This window comes from Rhinatrema bivittatum, chromosome 5, assembly GCF_901001135.1.
Source record: "Rhinatrema bivittatum chromosome 5, aRhiBiv1.1, whole genome shotgun sequence".
Lineage (NCBI taxonomy): Eukaryota > Metazoa > Chordata > Amphibia > Gymnophiona > Rhinatrematidae > Rhinatrema > Rhinatrema bivittatum.
In genome coordinates this window covers 208,153,730-208,171,879 of record NC_042619.1, presented here as the reverse complement: position 1 = coordinate 208,171,879, position 18,150 = coordinate 208,153,730, and the positions used below count along the sequence as shown (strand labels likewise).

General features: G+C 43.8%; 1 protein-coding gene across 1 annotated transcript in view; it reads left to right on the top strand.

Moving 5' to 3' along the window:
• DMD (dystrophin) overlaps positions 1 to 18,150 on the top strand; it is a 3,148,630-nt gene that overhangs the window by 925,014 nt on the left and 2,205,466 nt on the right. Inside the window, exon 7 of the mRNA XM_029603105.1 lies at positions 15,708 to 15,826. Coding sequence (XP_029458965.1) covers positions 15,708 to 15,826 — 119 coding nt within the window. The remainder of the gene's footprint in view (positions 1 to 15,707; positions 15,827 to 18,150) is intronic.

Below are 18,150 nucleotides of genomic sequence, written 5' to 3'. Positions count from 1 at the left end.
GTAGCACTTTTCAGATGTATCTGCCTGAATGACTTAGGCAGAAAAGTAGTGTTTTTAAGAAGTAGTGTTTTAAGACAGATAAATCTGAACATATCTGGATAAGTGAATATGTATCAGTGCATTTTTTAGCATGCGCGTACCTGTTGCAGGGTATATTTACGCGTATTTTATAACCTATGTATATAATATTAACACAGGTTATAAAATACAAGAGTATATTTTCGCACGCCCGTATACGTGCATATATGGGCGACAGCGCAGCTTTCTGAAAGTTATCCTCTCTGTGGGTACCTGAGGTAACAGGAGATAAAATGACTTGCCCAAGGTCACAAGTTGTCTCAGTGGGGGAAATGTGATTTGAATCCTGGATTTCCTGGCTATCAGCCCGTTGCTGTATCCACTAGTCCACGCCCCTCTGACACTATGGGGGTCTTCCTACCAGACATTACTGCTGCTGCTGCACCCTAGTCTTTTTAATTCTGTATGTCTTTACTTGGCTATTTCCTTTTCACACTGATAATAACAGAATTTCACCTGTGTGTTCTGGGGTTTGGTGTAGTAATTACAGGGCTGTGTATGTCTAGTAGCGCTAGAAATGATAAGGAGTAGTAGTGGTAATAGTGTGTCTTGTACTCCTAAATGGCACCTCCTTCCATGTCACTTCTAAGCATTGTAAGTACTATTGCATCCTTGTGAGGTTACATGGAACCTTTTGTCAGTCATCAGCTCTGATCTGGTTTTATTATTTTGCCTACTTTGTATGCATGGCACCTAAAAAGTATTAAAACAGCATTGGATTCGCATACACTGTGGTGCACCCATCTCTAAGGATCTGTGAGTGGAAGCCAGCCAGCATCCAGCACAAAGAAAACTCTCTGAGGTGATGAGCCATGTGAATAACAATGGATGAAAGTGTTCATTGCTGATTTGGTGGTGCTCCAACCCTATGAGCTTATTTTCATTAACTTCTCCATTTTCACAGTAGGACATATGCCAGAAACATCAATACTATTCATTGTTTTAGATGATTTTGACATCATCTATTCAGAGTACACTAGGGGCAGATAGAACTTGCTATGGCATCTGTAACTGGAGAATGAGCTGTTATGCCAGTGTTTGACATTAGTTGCTGCTACAGATGGGAAGTATTATTGTAAGTATTATTCGTTTTAAAACAAATGTGCATGCCAAACCAAATGAGGCCATTTTAATTTTGCTTCATTAAATCCAAAACAAATAAAAAAAAATGCTTCTGAAAGCTCCAACATTTTTTAAATTTTTTGTTTTGACAAATAGGAGGTAATTTTCAAAAGGATTTTGTCATGATTCTGCCTGCTACGCAGCCTCCACACCAGAAGAGGTCATCAGCGAGGCTCGCTCACAGCTGCTGTAGCCACCTCCTCTCTGATCACATGATGTGGCAGTTCCAGCCCTATTTAACCCAGTCTATCCATTCCCTCCTTGCCTCTTCATCGAGTCTCCTTGGCTCCTTGACCTGGCCATCCTTGCCTTGCTTTCCTGCCTTGCCTTGTGGCCTACCTTGGCCTCCTATCTTGACTTGTGGTCTTCCAAGCCTCCCCGTCTCGCCTTGTGGCCTTCTGGGCCTCCCTGCCTTGCTCTGTGGCCTTCCAGGTTTTTCTGTCTTGCTTTGTGGTGTTTGGGCCTTCTAGGTCCGCCTAGCATAGCCCTGTGCCCTGTTTGAGCTTTCTTGTTTATTGTTGTTTGTTCTAGTCCTGTCCTTGTCCGGTTATTGTTTAGTCTTGTCTTGCCTTGTCTGGTCCAGTGCTTGTCCAGTTCTGCCCAGTGCTTGTCCAGTCCTGCCCAGTCCAGTCCAGTTCATGTCCTGTCTAGTCCAGTCCCTGTTTCTAGTCCAGTGCTTGTCTTCACTTCAGACCCTTGTTTAACAGTATTCAGCCCAACATGCCTCATCTCTATTTCAGCCTTCTCCACCATCCTTGGGAGATTGGCGTCCCTAGCGTCTCCTTGCTGCACCTCCCGGCTTCCCTGGAGCGGCTCTGGTGCGGTGTCCCGCCATGTTGACCTGAGGCCTCCTAGGGCGCGTGCTCGCCTCACGTCTTGTAGCACTATTGGCACGAACCTCGGGGGCGTACCCCTCAAGTGACGTCACTGCTTCCGTATACAAAAAGTTGCCCATTTGCTGACTCTCGCTGAGTTAGCAACAGATTGCATTCACTCCGGTCTGAAGCTGCTCTGCCGCTTCTACACTGCTGGAAGCCACCTTCACCCTCTGGGGTTCTACTAACCTGGGTACCCGCTCCTCGGGATCACAGACTGTTGCTACTTAATCTACTCTCTACTGCCACCTCTGGTGGACCACACTAGCTGTATAATAAAAGATATATTCTCTGTATTTGTGTATCTGAATCTAGCCTGGTGCTACAGTTCCCTACGGGGCTCCTCCCCGTAGGAGATACCATCACTGTTGCCCCATAGAATCCACCAAACACCTCAATATCATAACAAGGACTTGCCTCCAGCCACAGCTTTGCCTTGGTTCCAGTCCATGCCTTCAGCCCTGCCTATATCCAGCTCCTGCCTGCCTAGTACCAGCCTTGCTCCCAGTCTGTGCCTTGTTCCAGCTCCCAGCCGGTGCCTTGTTCTAGCTTCTGGCTAAGTTCTGCTGGCCACCAGAACCCAAGGGCTCAATATGGAAGGGAGGTGGCTGGTCCAGGCAGAAGACCAAGCTCTCCCCTGTCTAGAAGTCCTGAGCTGCCTCTGTGGGGGGATGGGGGTGGGGTTCCCCAGTCCCAGTCAGACTTGCAGTCATGACATATTTATACACATAAATGGATTTTAAAAAATTGCTATTTTTCTGTGTGTATCTCCTTTGAAAATTCATTCCATAGGGTTGAATTTTTAAAAGGTTTTACATGCATAAATGGAAATTGCTATGATATATGTTACTTTTAAGTGTGTAACTTTGAAAATTCATTCCATAGTGTGCACTGTTACAATTTACTTAATTGATGAAAATGAAAACAGAAGACCCTAAAACAAAACTCAGCTAAAACAAAGGCCAAAAATGAACAAATTAATTGAAGCAGAAATATTTTGCTGTACATCCATAACTGTATGTGACCTGCGATTATATTTAGAGGTTAATTTTGCAACTTCCCACCTTGGTGAAATGTCTGTGGTTACTTCTTACCCATGGATTTTATACCAGTTTTTAAAGGGAAAGCATGCGCCTACTTTCTCTTTGAGAATTAGCCCAGAATAGTTACCTGCACACATTTACTCCTATAAATTAGCATTCGGAGCTTTTCTTTGGATAAAATCTATATGTCAGTGTGGACCTCTTTCCAATCTCATTCCTGGGAAAGCCCCCAATCAGCCTAAGTAAACTTATGTATTAACAGGGCACATGCATAAGTTTTCCCATATATCAGGCCTGTACTTTTGTAAAAAGCTGTTTCAGCAAATAAAGCAGTATTTGGCCCTGTAAATTGTTCTCTGCATGGTCACACTGCTATTGTAATCTCCTCTTCTCATTAGAGTGACTCCAAAACGCTCCATTCTGTTCAAAGGCTGAAGAGAACTGTCTAAATTCACATGCCCACGTAGAGCCTGGCACAACCTCAAATACTTTGGTCTATACCATAATCCTCAACTAACGTAGAGAAGGGAGCCACCCCCTCCGCTTCCTCATCACTCCATAAATGCACCAGAGAAATTAGCCCGCACCTTTGCCAGTCTTTGAAAACCGTAGAAAAAGTGCAGCTAGATAAAAGAGAATTACAATACAAGTGTGAAATGGGAGAAATCTCCTGCCCCATACAGGTTGAGAAAATGAGAGACCTGCCGCCAAACCCGCAAAGAATGCACCAAGATAGGACTACCCCGACAGACCTTCCGACATATTGGAGAATCACATGGCAAAAAAGGTAGCAAAGCCAGCCTAGCCACACCAGCCTGATTATGTTCAAGAGCCACCCATGATGCCTCAGAGCCATAAATCCAATCTTGCAAGCTTAACAACCGCACTCCCAGTAGTAAATTCGGAGATTAGGCAGTGCCATGCCTCCTTGCTGTTTATTTAACCAAAGCTGACTTAACTGGATTCGAGAATGCCTGTAATTCCAAATAAACCTACCCATCAATTCATGAAGCTCCGCAAAGTTTCTATTAAGTACATTACAATGGACTTGCTGAAAACGATGGCAGGATGTTCATTTTAAGCAAATTAATTCTGCCCACCCAAGAAACTAACATATCATTCCACAATTGTATTCTCTTCTTAATGTCAGCAATAAGGCCCGTATAGTTCGTAGCAAACAGGTTCTTAAAGTCGAGGGAAATATATTCCAAGGTATTGAAAAGTATTATGCACTACTCGAAAATTGGCAAAACAACACAGGATTGGCATTAGCCTATCAATGGGAAAAATTTCAGATTTATCAATATTAACTTAATAAATAGAGAGAGCACCATATTCAGCTAAAAGTCGCAAGAGAATTGGCCCCAACACAGAGGGCACCGATAAATAAAACAAGACATCGTCCACGTACAGGGAGATCTTCTGCGTCCACGTACAGGGAGATCTTCTGCTGCGAATACTCACATGTTGCCATATGGCAGCAGCAAAAAGCTCAATAGCAATATCAAAAAGCAAAGGGCTCAGTGGGTGCCCCTGGTTCGTGCCATGAGCGATGGTACAAAAAGATGTTAATGAACCATTAATCAAAACTCATGCCCGAAGATGGTGATACATTGCCCGAATCTATGCCAAAAATTGATCCGGCAGCCCAACTTGCGCAAGATTACGAAACAAATATAGCCTTCCCACTTTATCATAAGCTTTTTCAGTGTCAAGAGACATAACAAGAGCGGCTGCCCCACACACTTAGCCATGTGCAGTACATTAAAAAAGCGCCTAGTATTGGCCATGGAAACCCTACTCCTGTCAAACCCTGTCTGGTCCTTATGAACCAAGATGGGCAAAACAGCCTTCAAGCGCATCTTCAACACTTTTGCTAGAAATTTCAAGTCCAAATTTAGCAAAGAAATGGGCCTATAAGAGTCACAATCTAGGACATCTTTACCTTTTTTAGGTATAATAGTGGCATCGGTCATATCTTGCAAAGTCTCTGGTGATATGCCCACTTCCTGAAATACTGAGAAAAGAAAAAGGGCCACCTCCAGAAGGTATTTCTTATAAAATTCAATCTGAAAACCATCAGCCCAGGACACTTCCCCCCCCCCCCCCCCCCCCCCCCCCCCCCCCCCCCCCCCCCCCCCCCCCCCCCCCCCCCCCCCCCCCCCCCCCGGGCAATACAGCAATAAGTATGAATCTCCAACAGCGAAATAGAGCCGCTAACCACCAGCACTCTGCTCCTTGGACAACCGAGGTAAGCCAATGTCTTCAAGAAACTGCGTAATATCCTCCACTGTGTGGGTGTCCAATGCATCATAGAGATTGGAAAAGTAATCACCAAATGCCTGCTCATAATGCCAGGGTCCAAGGTTATTGAACCCCTGGCATCTGAATAGAAAGAATGTGTGATTTGCCCGTTAATCTAGCCAGCATCATACCCAGTTATTCCCATGCTCATAAAATTTTAATTGAGAGAATTTTAAAAGCATGCCCAATCCTATCCATCTCCAGTGTTTTCAGCTTTCTGTGCTTGGCTTCCAACTGCTTATACGTGCGAGGAGCGCAATCAATCTTATGCTTTTGCTCCAAACCAGCAATTTCTACAAGCGGATTGGCCTCTCTCTCTTCCTACTCCTTTATGTAGATGGCTTGCATACGCTATGGTCCTGTCCTGTAGAAAGGCTTTGAAAGCTGCCCACCAAAGCCCAGGCCCGGAATCAGCCTCGGAGTTAAACTCATTAAAGTCCGCAACAGCCTTCTAAACCAAGTCTGGAAATTCTATAATCACCAAGCAAGGAAACATTTAATCACCAACTAAAAGCACTAGGTGAATGGGCATTGATTCAAAGCTGAATTAATATTGGATGGTGATCTGAAAGTGTACAAGTGAGGATCACTCTGCTCAACACATTAGAGTAGAGATAAGGCGTGCACATAAAATAATCAATTCCACTATACATTGACTGGCTAAGCGAGAAAAGGTATAATCACGCTCTAATGGATGGTGCTACCTCAAGATAACAACCAGGCGAAATGTGGTAATAAGATCAACCTCGTTAATATAGCCAAGCAATCCCAGCCCAACTTGCGATTTTATCCAATTCAGGTTTTATACATATATTCCAGTCTCCCGCAACTACCAGAGCCTCAAACCAAAGGAAGATATTTGTTTGTCAGCTATTGGTAAAAGCCATGCTGCTCTGTATTTGGGCCATAAACATTTACAAGCGTAAAAGTTACAGAGTTAAGTATACATTCCAGGATTACATACCGACCAGCTACATCAGAAAAAATTTGTTAACCTTCAAGGGTAAGCATTTATCTATTAAGACATAAACACCCCGACTACGTGAAGTGTAGGAGGAATAGTACACTGCTCCAACCCAACCCATTTTTAACTTTTCATGCTTTTGTGCAGTCAAAACTCAAAATAATGATCCAGATGATACCAGACACTTGTGTACTCAACAAAAAATATTAATAGTCTGGCTGGAAATGGATTGTATATGTTTGAACTGGGGAAACCTCATAAAGTGCCTAAATAGGGCTATATGGATATGCCCAATGGCTACTAACGAGACTCTAGCTCCAACTTAGTGGTTGTTAGAGAAAAGTTATTTATAATCATTGGAAAACCCCAGAATGTACAAGTTGCTCAATCTATTATTCTGATGGCTAACTTGATAGTCCAGTGCGAGTCAGCTGTGGTGGTATACAAAAATTAAATGTTATACCATAAAAGACTCACAGTTATGACGCCAAGATATTGTATACATAACTTCATGCAATAAGTATTGTAATCCCGACAGTGCAGTGTTTCGAGTAAATCCTCTTCATCAGGGCGTGACTCTTAAGCATGGAATATACCTCTATGACTCAGCTGTGAAAATGTGCTCTTTAGGTGATGGCAAAATTTGCTCCTTCACATTGAGTGCTGTGCTGACGCTGAAAATGTCGCAGTGATTATATCTTCTTGGTCAGAGTGCTTTTTCTCTCTTAGAATGCGCGATGTATCGTCATATCGTTGTGACGATATGACGATACATAACAACCACTAAGTTGGAGCTAGAGTCTCGTTAGTAGCCATTGGGCATATCCATATAGCCCTATTTAGGCACTTTATGAGGTTTCCCCAGTTCAAACATATACAATCCATTTCCAGCCAGACTATTAATATTTTTTGTTTTGTGCAGTCAAATGCATCTCCTGGAAAAGAGGTATTTGATCCTTCTGCGGGCAAATTGCAAAATTCTTTTTCTTTTAATTGAGGAAATCACCCTAACGTTCAGGGAGATACAAGTAATAGGCTCAGTCATAATCAGGGCGCTACAAAAAAAACAATATGAGCTGCTAAAGAGAGAAGAAACATCCCCACAGCAGTACTCCAAAATACCACATCGATTTCAGAAACCATAACACAAGTGCATGAAAACCTGTACACATTAAAGAACACCATCATGCTCAAGCTGTAAATTTGGTAATCAAACCAGAGAACAAAGATAAAATATTTTCTTAAGAAACTCCACCAGTCCTCCCAAAGCTCCCACAAAAGTCCCAATGAAATCCACCCAACCCAAACAACCCACTCCTGTAGATGTGTTAACACAAGTCTCCACTGAAAAAACAACATAACAACCCCAACTGACCCATTGCTCCTTGGATGGGAAGTAAATCGGGATCCGAGGGGTAAGCCACTCATCCCAGCATAACAGGAATGCCCACTACCCCCCCCCCCTAACAAAACCAAAAACCCATCTACCCAGTGTCCTAAGACACAATCTCAGAAAAAACCCACCTACAACCCCCCTTAAAACCACCCATTCCCTATAGCTCCCACTACCCCACAATCTCAACCAGGCAGTCCTAAGAGACAGGGAGGGGCCATTCAAAAGAAGCCACATATAATTAATTGTGGGGCAATGAAAAAATGCTCAAAGAAATTAAGGGAAAAAGACCACCCTCAGAATCCCTCTCTGGATACCACCCTGAACTTCATAGTTAATAAACCGCACAATCAAATGCAAGCAAAAGAGAAAAGCAGACACACATCAAAACTCAGCAAAAAAATGAATAAGCATAACAGCATTCCATTACTCAACCCCCCCCTTCCCAAAACCCCTTTGCAGGAGGCATAAAAAAGAAGTCCAAACCAAGAACATAGAGCCTTCTCGATAGCTGGACCGACAGAATGGAACTCCATCCCAGGATACCTAAGTTCTATCAGAGATTCCAAAACCTTCAAAAAAGAATTAAAAACATGGTTGTTTAGACCAGCGGTTCTCAACCGGTGCGTCGCGACACACTAGTGTGTCGCCAAGCACCGGCAGGTGTGTCGCGTGGCTCCCGGTCCCTCCCGCTGCTCGTTCTTCCCTGCTGCCGTTGCCGCCGGGCTATCAGCACGTTCAAGCCCAGCGGGAACGGCAGCAGTGCAAAAAAAAAAAAAAGCTGTGGCATCCGCGGCTGGCCTTTTCTTCTTCCCGCGCCTGCATTCCCCGCCCCCCCCCCCCCGGACCCGGAACCGGAACAGGAAGTGGTGGGCGGGAAGAAGAAAGGCCGTGCCGCAAGACAACCCACGCCTTGCGCGCCATCACGGCACACATGGGGAAGCGCTGCTGCGGCCATATGGCCAACCGGTCTTCCTGTTCGGGGGGGAGCGGAAGCGCCGCGCGCAGCTTCCGCTTCCTCCCCCCAATGCAGGAAGATCAGCTGTTTCTCCTGCTGCCACCGGCCTCCTGCTATCTTCGGGCGTCGGGCCGTATGGTCCGCCGATCTTCCTGCTGGGGGGGGAGGGAGGAAGCGGACGTTGTGCGCTGCGCTTCCGCTACCCCCCCCCCCCCGACACGAAGTTCGGACGCCCGAAGATAGCAGGAGTCCGGTGGCAGCAGGAGAGGCAGCTGATCTTCCTGCTCTGGGGGAGGAAGGGAAAGGAGAGCAGCATGAGCCTCCCGCGATCGATGGAATTCTTCCTTCTTGGCCTGCGGGGCCTGGAGGAGGAGGAGCAGCTACCGTTTGTGCTCGGGGGGGGGGGGGGGGGAGGAAGTGAGTGATAGAAAGAGAGAGAAACAGCCAGCCAGCGTGTAAGTGAGAGAATGTATTTGATCAAGAGTATGTGTGTGATTGAGAGAAACTGGTCAGAGAGCTGATGTATGTGTATATGTGAAAGACAATGAAAGTGACTGCTCAAGGAGATGACTGATGTGTATGTGAGAGTGTGAGACAGTCAGGGATGTGTGTGTGTGTGTGAGAGAGAGAGAGAAAGAAAAAGCATGGAAGTGAGAAATCTGGGTATGTGAGAAAGCATGGGAGTAAGTAGCCTGGTGTTGTGGGGGTGTATGTGAAAGAAAGCATGGGAGTGAGAAGCCTGATTATGTGAGAGAGAGCATGGGAGTGGGAAGCCTGTGTGTGTGCATGTATATGAGAGAGACTGGTTGGTAAGGTGACTGTGTGACTGGTGTGCATGTGAATGTGAGAGAGAGAATGTGATTCAGGGAATGAGAAGCCTGTGCACGTGGAGAGCGAGCATGGAAATGAGAGAGAGACTGGGTGTGTGTGTGTGTAACAGAGAAAGTGATTATGGGAATGAGAAGCCTGTGCATGTGAAGAGAGTGAGCATGGGAGTGAGAACCTGGGTGTGTGTGAGACACAGCATGGGAGGGAGAAGCCTGTGTATGTAAGACAGAACATGGAAGTGGGAAGCCTGTGTGTGTGTGTATGCATGAGAGAGATCAGGTGACGGGTGTGTGTGAGAGAGAGAGAGAGAGAGAAAGTGATTATGGGAATGAGAAGCCTGTGCAGGTGAAGAGTGGGCATGGGAGTGAGAAACCTGTGTGTGTGTGAGTTACAGCATGGGAGTGAGAAGCCTGTATATCTGAAAGAGAACATGAGAGTGGGAAGCCTATGTGTGTGTATATGCATGAGAGAGATCAGATGACTGGTGTGTGTTTGTGTGTATGTGAGAGAGAGAAAGAAAGTGATTATGGGAATAAGAAGCCTGTGCAAGTGAAGAGTGAGCATGGGAGTGAGAAAGCTGGGAGTGTGTGAGATACAGCATGGGAGTGAGAAGCCTGTATATCTGAAAGAGAACATGGGAGTGGGAAGCCTGTGTGTGTGTATGCATGAGAGAGATCAGGTGACTGGTGTGTGTGTCTGTGGGAGAGAAAGAAAGTGATTATGGGAATGAGAAGCCTGTGCATGTGGAGAGAACAAGCATGGGAGTGAGAGACTGGTGAGTGTATGTGAGAAAGAGAAAGTGATTATGAGAGTGAGAAGCCCATATATGTAAGTGGAACACGGGAGTGGGAAGCCTGTGTGTGTGTGTATGGCATGAGAGAAACTGTTCAGGAAGGTGACTGGTGTGTTTGTCAAAGACTGGGAGATGATTGGTGTGTGAGACAGAAACTGGTCATGGGGGCATGACTGGTATGGTGTGTGTGTGTGTGTGTGTGAGAGACATGGGCCCTAAGGAAGAGGACCATGAGTATAGAGCTTAGCCACTACTGCTGCTTCTGGTGTGTGCTACAGCCTGCATGGAAGAGGAGTAGGAGAGCTGCTGGAGGGGGTAAGTAAAGGTGGCTTTTTAAGTTTATTTTTCTTGATTGACTGCTATTTTAATTATTTAATATTATGTGATGTGTCTGCTTTTTTTGAAATATTTTATTGGTGTTTGGAGAATTTTTAATAGTTTTTATGAGTTTTAATTGTTGGATGTTATTCTGTTCATAGTTGTTGTGAAACATTTATTCTGCTTATTAGTATAGTTTTACAATTATTTTTGTGTGGGGATCTATAGCTGCTTGCTAGTTCTGTTTTCCTAATAAGAGGTGTATTGGTTTTTAGGGCCTGATTTAATATTTGTAGTGTTGCCTTTTCATAGATAGGGTTGCTCCTGTTTGAGTGTATTCCATAATACAGGTGTAACTGTGTGTGGATTAGTTTATATGCATTACTACAGATCCTGGGAGTATGTTAGGTCGGTTCTGTGTCTGTTACAGAGATATTTTACTAGCATGTAAGTGTTTTATCAGTCTTATTTGTTGCGTTTTCTCAAGAGGACATGCATTGGTGGTAAACTGCTGTCTTTTCATAAGTAGGGCTATTGAGCCTGAAAGTAGAAGGAGTTTGAGTTGCTGTTACTGAGATGACACCAGAACCAGAATATCTTTTTTGTAGAGTGAGTTGAATGGGGAATGTCATAATTCTGCTTTACATCCATTATTGTGGATCAGGGGGGTTCCCGTGGATGCAAACTGTACATTTACATCTAGCCCTGTGACGATCATGGGTCAGTGTGTCACGCATGTGAGAACCATCTGTCAGGTGTGTCCCGACAGAAAAAAGGTTGAGAACCACTGGTTTAGACAATCATTCACAGACTGTTATGAGTAATATCAATTTTTCATCTTGAACCCTAAAGTTCCTTTAATAAGTATCTTATAACCAAGTCTTAAATTGTCTCCTGATAACATGTTATACTCTGCTCTTTGCCGAGATGCTATAGTTCTGTTATCTGTACTGCGTTATTTCTTATAACATGTTCATTGTATAATGTTGTTACTCTGTAAACCAGGGTGAAGGCACACAGCTATACTTCGGTATAAAAAAGAATATAAATAAATAAAATAAAATAAGAACCCCCCAATAGTTGCACCGGCAGTCTCTGAGTATTGCATCTGCTGCAGTCGGTTGGCGCACCCTCTGATGATGTGTCATACATACTTTCACTGCACCAACACCCAATGCCGGGATCAGCACCGCACCTCCCACATGAGCAGAACATCTTGGATTCCCCCAGCGCGCACGCCAGATGCACTCAGTGGGGACCAGAACACACCACCATCAGTGGCCCAACCTAAATGTGACTAGTAAATAATAATAATAAAAAAAGAGGACATATTAAAGAATAAACATATCATCAAGCCAAAAACAAATACTTTTTAAAGGAACGAGCCCCCACATCAACCTCGCGCTCATCCTCCTGACCTCCCCCCCCCAAAACAAACCAAGTTATGATCACTGTAACCCCCCTCCGCCCCCCAGGCCCATAAAAAGTAAGAAGCTGGTCAATTATTTCTGTAAAGGAGAAGAAGATAGGGTCAAAAAGAAAGAAGAAAGTAGAAGCAAGCTGCAATGCACCGACAAGAAAGTGAGATTAAAACAAAAAAGACGAGACAAAACAATAAAGTCTCACAGAATGCTGAGGCAGCACGCCGTCTTCTGTCAGGCCGCGTCTCTTCTGCCTGCTCCAAAAACCGGCGCACCTCTGATGGTGGGTCAAAAATTCTAACTTTATTATTGTTCAGGGTGACTTTCAGACGTGCCAGACAGAGAAGGGCGTACACCAGGCTGTGCCTCTGAAGCTCTTTCCTGATTGGGCCAAATTCCGTCCTTCTTTTCTTCATCGCCGCAGCAAAATGTTGAACAAACATAACCCGCTTGCCATGATGCAGGACTTTACTGAGCTCCCGTGCTTTATTTAAAATCTGCACTTTATCTTGAAATCTGTGCATTTGCATAATGATGGAGTGTGGACGGCCAACCAGCCCTGGAGGCGGCATGAGGGCATGATGCGCCCGCTCAGTCTTGAAACAACCTCCCTTCGCAGAGAAGCCGAGCATAGTACATAAGAACATAAGAACATAAGAAATTGCCATGCTGGGTCAGACCAAGGGTCCATCAAGCCCAGCATCCTGTTTCCAACAGAGGCCAAACCAGGCCACAAGAACCTGGCAATTACCCAAACACCTAGAAGATCCCATGCTACTGATGCAATTAATAGCAGTGGCTATTCCCTAAGGGGCGGATTTTCAGAGCCCTGCTCGCCTAAATCCGCCCAAAACCGGGCGGATTTAGGCGAGCAGGGCCCTGCGCGCCGGTGAGCCTATTTTACATAGGCCTACCGGCGCGCGCAGAGCCCCGGGACTCGCGTAAGTCCCGGGTTTCTCCGAGGGGGGCGTGTCGGGGGCGTGTCATGGGCGGGCCCGGTCGTCGCGGCGTTTCGGGGGCGTGTCGGCAGCGTTTTGGGGGCGGGTACGGGGGCATGGCTACGGCCCGGGGCGGTCCGGGGGCGTGGCCGCGCCCTCCGTACCCGCCCCCAGGTCGCGGCCCGGCGCGCAAGAGGCCCGCTGGTGCGCGGGGATTTACTTCTCCCTCCGGGAGGCGTAAATCCCCGGAGAAAGGTAAGGGGGGGGGTGTAGACAGGGCCGGGCGGGTGGGTTAGATAGAAGAAGGGAGGGGAAGATGAGGGGAGGGCGTTAGAGGATTCCCTCCAAGGCCGCTCCGATTTCGCAGCGGCCTTGGAGGGAACGGGGGTAGGCAGCGCGGCTTGGCGCGCGCCGGCTATACAGAATTCATAGCCTTGCGCGCGCCGATCCAGGATTTTAGTGGATACGCGCGGCTCCACGCGTATCTACTAAAATCCAGCGTACTTTTGCTGGCGCCTGATGCGCCAGCAAAAGTACGCCTATTCGCGTTTTTTGAAAATCTACCCCTAAGTAAACTTGATTAATAGCAATTAATGGACTTCTCTTCCAAGAACTTATCCAAACCTTTTTTGAACCCAGCTACACTAACTGCACTAACCACATCCTCTGGCAACAAATTCCAGAGATTTATTGTGCGTTGAGTGAAAAAGAATTTTCTCCGATTAGTCTTAAATGTGCTACTTGCTAACTTCATGGAATGCCCCCTAGTCCTTCTATTATTCGAAAGTGTAAATAACCGAGTCACATCTACTCGTTCAAGACCTCTCATGATCTTAAAGACCTCTATGATATCCCCCCTCAGCCTTCTCTTCTCCAAGCTGAAAAGCCCTAACCTCTTCAGCCTTTCCTCATAGGGGAGCTGTTCCATCCCCTTTATCATTTTGGTTGCCCTTCTCTGTACCTTCTCCATCGCAACTATATCTTTTTTAAATCTGCTCCAGTGTTTTGAATATTAGAGCAGATGTTTACTTATGATGTTATTGCCAATATTAATGAACAATTAGTTTGGTCCATTCAAATAGTGATATGTGGTTATTTTTTTCAGTCCCATATAATTATTGTATTTCCATTAAATTCTATACTTAGATAAACATCTGCGACAGAGAAGCTTATTAGCAGTAATTAACCAAATGCTTTCATCAGAAATATTTTATGTAGGACTGAAACATTATAAAATAGTTTCAAAGCTCAGTAAATTACACTTGTTTTTCATCCTCCTTCAAGTTCGAAAACTGTGACGTACCCATTTATGAGTGAAAAGCCTAGGGGGTCATATTAGACTCAAATTTGACAATGCGTGGTCACGATAAATCCATAGTTGGCTGATTTTTATAAACTGTGCCAGTTAAGACCACTACTCACATTTCTGGACTGAACTTCAGGCTTTGCTGTTTCAAACTTGGATTACGGTAATATGGTCCATATTGGGATGCCAGTTAGTGTGTTAAGAGCATTCCAAATTCTGCAGAACTCAGCTGTTCAGATTTTGTTAGGGCCTGGGCATTAGCACCCATATTACATCAATATTGTGTGACCCTCATTAGCTACCCATGGAGTGGAGAATTAAATACAAAGTAGCTATGATGATTCATAGTCTCCTTGGTAATGACTTCTTTCCATTGATTAATGCAACATTAATCCCATGACGACTCACTCGGCTTACAGAAACTCAGGGAAGAGTGTTTTCTGTGGCTGTCCCTACCTTCAGGATCATTTTCACCTGGTAACCTGTACATAGACATTTTGGAAAATGTTGAAAACCTTTTTATTTCTTGAGGACTTGGTTTAGTTCAGGATTTTGCTTATTTATCAACAGAAAAAGTATTCCAATCTTTCTGGTCATCGTCAGATGGTTTATTTGTTGTCTGAGGAAAAGTGTTTGTATTTCATGTAGCTGTGCTTTGTATGTTATATGCTTATTATATGAATGTTTTTTTTGTTTGCTCTCTTAAGCTGTGGATTAACAGTGGTATATACAGTATATTTTTGGAAAATAATAAATATATAGCACCTTTGTGTCACCTATAGAAAAATTGGCTGTTTTGACATGATTGGTACAGTTCTATAACATTAAATATACAACAGGGTGCCAGAAAAAAAGAACATGTTAATAGACAATGTAGTTTACTTCTTCGGTAGATTGCCAGCTACCATATAAACCTCTGCTGGACCAGTGATGGAGAATCTCAGTAATCATGAGCTCTCTGGAGCTGCCAAATATATTTTACAAATCCATCCAATAAAGAATAACTAGAGATGTCTGGGTCATTAACTGGTAGTTGATGCCCTTATGGTGGTGTAGATCAATCTGATCATTAAGTGGCAACTAATGCCCTAATGGTGGTTAATTATCTAATAATTGATTCATTCTTGACTACCTTAGATTGTGAACCAGAGCTGTAGCATAAGCCCGATATTATGCTGCTAGCTGTCAGCTGATAGGAGTGTGCTATGGAACATAACTGTACATCAGTGGAATCCCTGTGACTCAGTTTTACTTTTGTATTCCAAAGACAATCGTGTTTTTGTACATATGAGAGATACCAATTAAACTTAGAAATAAAGCATAATGGAAAGGAGAGTATAAATTGTAAACTGTGCTTATTTTTCAGACCAGACCTATTGGAGTGGAGCAGTGTGGTTCGCCAACAGTCTGCCCTGCAGCGACTAGACCATGCATTTACCATAGCCCAGCGGCATTTGGGCATCGCAAAACTCCTTGATCCCGAAGGTTAGTGTAGTCCATTAAACCTTTTTTTCTATTTTGTTGATAATAACAATGCATTAAAGTCCTTTGCATGCAGAATTGGGATTTCCAGAAGCTGAGTATTAATGTGTATTGCCTGCTTGAGCAGGTTACATTTTCAGTAATAGAGATACACAGATTGAATGATAATTCAATGCAGCATTCTGTGATATGTAGCATTAAATTGAGTTAAAAGCAAGGCATTGTTCTCAATTGTCAAAATAAATTGCTCTTTACAGCAGGAAACTTATTATATAATAGCATGACAAAAGTTTATAATTGATCCATATGCTGTGTATAAGAGAAAATATAAAACTGATATTGTATTGTGAAGTCATTAGGTCAGCAAAATAATAGTGTGAGGAGAACTTAGAAAAAGTGAATCTCAAAACGGGAAATCCTCATTTATTCAAGTAAGAGAGTGATGCAACGAGTATCCAATATACTTAATAAACGTTCATAATTGCATATGGTACATCGTTCCAATATTAAGGTTCTATAATAAAGTCCAGTAAGTTAGTTTTGATCTAGTTAACTTTAGGATCCCCAGTATGAAAGTTCCATGATAAGATTCAATCATTCAAGATACAGACAGGTTAGGTCCCCAGACATAGCCATGTTTCTCCAGGTGGCTTCATTGGGAAGGACATTACTAAAGATATAAAAAAAAACTTTAATTAAACAATTGCATGAGAAAGAAGAAGGTGATATGTCAATAAGGCACCTACATAGGTAAAAGGTGAAATGATTCATAAAATGCAAATAAAATATTAACGTACTCAAATTGGCTCTGAATATATCCATACCTCTGAAGAGGTATGGATATACAGAATGAAACCCTGGACAGATTCCAAAATGGTTTAGATGAGGTTGCTGTTTTGAGGTGGTGTAAGTTACGTAAAACCAATTGCTCATAGGCTGCAATAAGAGATTTTCCAGGGCTGGTTGAAGACCACTTAAATTGGCAGGATATCACTGAATGTGCCATTTTGTCAATTAGCACCAGTTGGGCAAGATAGAAAAGTGCTACCTCCTGCCCCCAATGTTCCCATTGAAGACCACCAAGGGAGAAGGTGTGGGGTAGGTCACTGACCCAAGAAGAGCCAGTTTCTGGTAGTTAGGGGTGGAGTGTTTGGCATTATGGAGCCTGCATGCTGGGTGTACGGATGAGGGGCTTGTCCTAGAAGAGAGCGCAGCTTGACTCAGGAGTGAAGTATGGGTCTGTAGAGGCTCCTTGTTCAATCAGAAGGGATGGCAAAAGGGGATCAATCCAGAACAGAGTGCAGGTTGACTAAGGGGGTGATAGTTAGTGGGATTGCCCCGGGGAGGGATGCAGCTTGATTGCAGGGGGCGGAGAAGAGAATCAGCCTAGAGAAGGCTGCACCATGAGGCAATGGGGGGACACCAGCAGTGGTAACACATTTGTTTTAAATGCAGTTTTAACATTGGATTTTCTAAATGCTTGACACCAGATTTTAACATGGCTTAGAAATTAGTTCAAATATCAGAATTTTTTGGTTTTTAAAATTGTACTGGTAAAAAAGTACATGTTTCCGTAATCCGATATCTTGTATTGCACTCTGAATTTCCTGATGTACTCTGTTGTTGTTTTCTTCTGAAGAGATTGATGGAAAGAATACTGAGTTAATATTTTATTGGCTTCATTTATTCTCTCATTTCATTTATGAGTCATAAACACAAACTCTACTGAAATTTACCTCCATTTCTCCAGCATCTGGAACGAAAGATAGAACCAGCTTCTCTCCATGTCTAATGTTACGTGAAGGAAAAGCACAATCAGGACATAGGCAGTGATGTAGTTTGCATGTCAGGAAATGTTTGTTCACTGAGTTCAGGCTTCTTGAAATGACCTTCCTTTTGGGTTCTTGCTCTGTTTGAAAGAGCCAGAAAATGATTATTAATAAAACCCCTCTGAAATATATTCCTGTCAAGTTATTTCTGAACTCCCAAACTACAGCTGGTATGTTTCCTCACATTAGCTCGTATCGATTGGCATTGCGTCATATCTGTAGACCTGCCGTATCACTATCCTCCAGGTTCTTATCCAGTTTCATGTTACAAAAGGTGAATGAGCAGGTTCAAACAGTTTTAGGTAGTAGATTTTGTGGATAATTTATTTTCCCTGTAAGGATCCCTGCCCATAGAATGAGCCTGAATTCCGTTACTTGTATTATTTGTAAAATATTCCTGACCTCATGCATACTAATACAATATTCTAATTCTGACAAAGTCCTTTGCAGTACAAGATATACTGGAAGGAACAAACTCTTGTTGGTCTCTGTTTTCCA